This window comes from Arachis ipaensis, chromosome B04 (assembly GCF_000816755.2).
Source record: "Arachis ipaensis cultivar K30076 chromosome B04, Araip1.1, whole genome shotgun sequence".
Classification (NCBI taxonomy): Eukaryota; Viridiplantae; Streptophyta; class Magnoliopsida; order Fabales; family Fabaceae; genus Arachis; species Arachis ipaensis.
In genome coordinates, this window is record NC_029788.2 from 114,583,051 (window position 1) to 114,587,407 (window position 4,357).

The 4,357-nt window shown below is 34.0% G+C and overlaps 1 protein-coding gene across 3 annotated transcripts in view; it reads right to left on the bottom strand.

Annotated features, from left to right (window-relative positions):
- Positions 661-4,357, bottom strand: part of LOC107639778 — a 4,022-nt gene continuing 325 nt past the window's right edge. Inside the window, exons 1-6 of one of the 3 annotated variants that reach the window (XM_021121667.1) lie at positions 4,287-4,357; positions 3,273-3,848; positions 2,489-3,218; positions 2,173-2,404; positions 1,794-1,876; positions 661-1,041 (exon numbers count right to left, since the gene is read on the bottom strand). In XM_021121667.1, the coding sequence (XP_020977326.1) occupies positions 2,722-3,218; positions 3,273-3,798 (1,023 nt within the window). In that variant the 5' untranslated portion in view covers positions 3,799-3,848; positions 4,287-4,357 and the 3' untranslated portion in view covers positions 661-1,041; positions 1,794-1,876; positions 2,173-2,404; positions 2,489-2,721. Of the gene's footprint in view, positions 1,042-1,793; positions 1,877-2,172; positions 2,405-2,488; positions 3,849-4,286 lie in introns of all 3 variants that reach the window. The other 2 variants (XM_016343380.2, XM_021121666.1) reach the window with 2 other exon arrangements.

Genomic DNA, 4,357 nt, shown 5'->3' on the forward strand with positions numbered 1-4,357 from the left:
TAGTCCTTTGATGTCTTCAAAATATGCATTTAAAAGTTGGAACAATAATAAATTAATAATTAATATATAAATTTTTTAGCTAACTTTAAATAAGAATATATAGTTGATTAAGGAAAAAACAATGAAACAATGCTAACAAGATGGGTAAGCAATAACCATAAAGATATAAGTGGCTGATTCTAAGATTTGAATATGGAAAGTCGAGCAAACCTTTAACTATTTTTAAGAAAGAAAATTAGAATATGTTATGTGAATGCTGCGTGAAAGATTAGAAGTTCTTTGACTTCATTAGAATCCCATAATTTTCTTTGAAGTTTTCTCATTTCAGCAATCTTTGTATATACCATTTGAGGTGCACCAAATCTAATAATTCTAATATGTGTAGAGTTTAGATCAAATCAGACCTATATCGAATATCAATCTTATATTGAGAGAGAGAGAGAGAGAGAATATTTGAATTGATTCGGTAACTCAAATATTTGTTTATACTATATGGTATTGCAGCGTATATGTTTCAGGGTATATGTTTCACCAGAACTAACAAATCCTTATGAAATAAAAAATCATTGAGAAAAAATTGAATTAATTCAGTGCATCTCAAATATTTGTTTATACTATATGATATTGCAACGTATATGTTTCACCAGAACTAACAAATCCTTATGAAATAAAAAATCATTGATCCTATGAAAATGTTATGAACCTAATGGAAGGAAGAGCACAAGAGCAATAAATCGGAATGTTTGAAGTGTATTAGAAGTATGAATGATAATCTCATCTTCTACCAAAGCTACTGTTAGTGTTCTATATACATACATAAGTACATGTATATGAAACTTCTAGATCAAGTTAACTAAATTATATGAAACTTCTAGATCAAGTTAACTAAATAACTGATAAAGTTAACAAACTAGCTCTTAAAACCTTCACTCTTTCTGAGGCGCCACCATATACATCAGATAAAACTTCTTACACCTTAGGTGCCGGCTTACAATATTCAGGATAGATCCATGGCTTGAACGCCTCATCATCCGCACAATGCTGAGTGTAACCAACATAATAATTAAAACCAATTATGATAATTATAGAGGCTCAATGTAAGTTTTGGGAAAGCTAAATTTTCTTGATTCAGTTTCTATGATTCAATAATCTAGTGGTGATGGCACTTGTTTGAACAAGTAAAAACTCAACAAAGATCAACATATGAATGTCAAAATGTATTAATAGATTATAGAAAGGGCAAGGGCTAGAGAAAACTTGGTGATTTAAAGGGTGTTTTCAGCAATACTTAACTTCTTAGAGTTATCATAATTTATCAGCTCTATCATACATGCAAGACTATAAAGAAATATAGTTCTGAAGTATTAGAAATAGGATCATGTGGACAAAGAAATAAAAACAGATATTTATTAATAATAACATGAATATTTTACATAATTAGTAGAAATAGATTGGAAAAGAAAAATTGATTGCAAAGTAATTTATAAACTGTTCCAAATTAGTCAAGAAATTCTTGAAAATTTTGTTCCATACCATTAATTGTAAAACATGTGAGCCTTTATAGAACATGATTGTTCATTGTCTCCAACTTTCCTTAATGTTAAATGTGTTTAAGTGATGAATAGCATGTAGCAAAACTTCTATCTTGTTCCCAGAGAATCTACTTATTTCGCGCTATGGTTATACATGTTATTAGGTGGATAAGCAGACAGATCAACATTATTAGTTGAGCAGGGCACGAAGAGCTAGAAAATTAAATTGTGCAGGATGCTGTAATATCAAATTATACATACCGTCAACCAAAAAACAAATCCACGTAAGAGGGTCAGACGTTTAGGATAATCACCACGAACTGATTTTAGTTTTTTGTTCAGATCTGCAAGATAAGCATATAAGTATGACTCATTGTTGCTAGTCTTCTGAAACAACATCTAATGAAGCTAGACAAAAGTATATTTCCATTTCATGTATTTAAGGACCATTCTGGTAAGATAAGTACTCTCTGTCACTTTTAAGTGATTCCATGTTCTATTAGAATAATTGATTGTAGTGAATGAATCAGTTCTAATTCAAATTGAAGTATACAGCTTTGAGCTACATTTGGCGACTATTCAAGGACAAAAATACAAAGATACTCGCATATCGAAAGGAGGTACTAAAAATTCAACTTACCAACATGATGATTAAGAAGAGATTTCCCAAGATAATTTCTCTTACAGGTCCTAGGGCCGCTGCGATGCTCTTTATGGTATTCGACTAGCTTTTTATGTTTCATATATTTAAAAAGCCTCTTATACTCTTCCTCACAGTAAGGCTTCTCCAGCTCTTGCATGAGTTTTTCTCTGTACTTTGTGTATTTCATTGCATTGGCTTTGTCATCATGCCAATAATGTTCCAAATTCAACTGCAAAGCAACACATAAAGGCATAATATCAAATGCAAAGTAAAGGGTAAGGGTAAATTCATATATAAAATTATAGATACATACACTTGGAACCGTTCGCCTTCTTTTGCAGAGTGAATCATCATCATCCTCTTCAATCTCCTCCTTTACCTTTATTTCTATGCCAGATGGAGGGTGAATGTGATCACCCTTTGCTATGTGATCATTCTTTTGTGGTGTCTCACCTTTGAGTGTACCCTTGTCATTACCATCATTCTTCTTTGCCTCTGAAGCCCCGCCATTGCAGCTACCATTAGAGTCCTTAATTGCATCGTTTCTCAATTCTTTTGGTTTCCTACCCGGCGCTTACCGCTATATTTACCATCATTGTTTTGTGCCTTAGAAACGTCCACAACATTGGCATTGCCATTGCCATTGGTATCCTTGACAGCATGTTTTCCCAAACCATTTGGTTTCCTACCCCTGCGCTTACCAACATAATTTTGTGCTTTTTGAGACACAGCATGAAAATCCTTAACCACGACTAGTCCTGAATCTTTTGGTTTCCTACCCCTACCCCTGCCCTTGCACTCACCCACATGATTTTGTGCCTTTGGGGATACATCATGAGTATCCTTAACCATTTGTCCTAAATATTTTGGTTTCCTACCCCTGCGCTTCTGGCTGTAGTCACCAACATTATTTTGTGCCTTCGGAGACACAACATGAGAATCCTCAATTATTTGTCTCAAATTTTTTGGTTTCCTACCCCTGCGCTTCCCACTATATTCACCAACATTATTTTGTGCCTTTGCAGACACAACATGAGAATCCTCAATTATTTGTCTCAAATTTTTTGGTTTCCTACCCCTGCGCTTCCCACTATAGTTACCAATATTATTTTGTGCCTCATAAGCCACAGTAAGAGCCACATCAGGGTATTCTATATAAATATTTTGCTCAGGGATCTCAATTGCATAGCATGTTCCACGAGCCTTCACATGATCCAAAAATAATTTGTATTGGGGATCCTCAGCCACATCTCCAATCAGGGGTTCCTCAGCCACATTAACCAATAAGCTATCACCATCATCCTCCTCGTCTTCCTCAGGAACGTAAACATAATCCAACCAATACTTGTAATCTTCTGAAATAAAAGTGTCATCTTCCTCTGGTACAGGACTCTTCACACTAATGTATACATCTTCGCAGAGTGGCTCCAGTCCTTTTTTTCTATTACCACTCCTTGAACTAGATGGTTCCACCATGTGTCTTGCAAGGGTGTTGTAAGAATCAATTGAACTTTCTTCATTAGCAGTTGCAAGGTCCTTATTCTTCTCCAATGTCCTTCTCCTCTTCTTGCAATCCATTTGTACTTCTCTAAACAAAAAATTCACACCTTCTTTCTCCTTCATTCTTTGTCTTGACTTCACAGTTTTCAAACACTACCAAAAACCCATCTTCCCTAACCAAAAAAAAAAAACACCTTTAGCCATCATATCAATTAAAAACAGGAGAGAAAATCAATCAAGTCTTTTCTCACACAAAAGAAAGTGAAAACGATCACAAAATAGAGACCAGTATGACTGAAATTTTAACAAACAGGTTATGGGGGTAAGATGAAGTTTTCTAGCAAATTATTTTTCCCCCTTTCAAATCTCTATAACATTGTGTCATGGTTACAGGATACTACTTACTTTAGCTCAAGGAAAAATTAGTCATTACATTACTTTTTATATAAAACAGTTCAGATTAATTTATGATTATTATATGATATAAGGATGAAGATGAGAAACTTGAAAACAGAAAACAATGAAATATAAGGGAAAAGGTGTTAGCAGCAACCATGTTAGTACAAAGAAACAAAAAGAAGCACTTTAAAAAGTAGGTACTTGTGGCTAATCTGAACCCTAATTTTCAACAGAGAGTTGCAGATTGAAGAAACTCGGTTACCTTTTTACGTGTCTCTTTTTT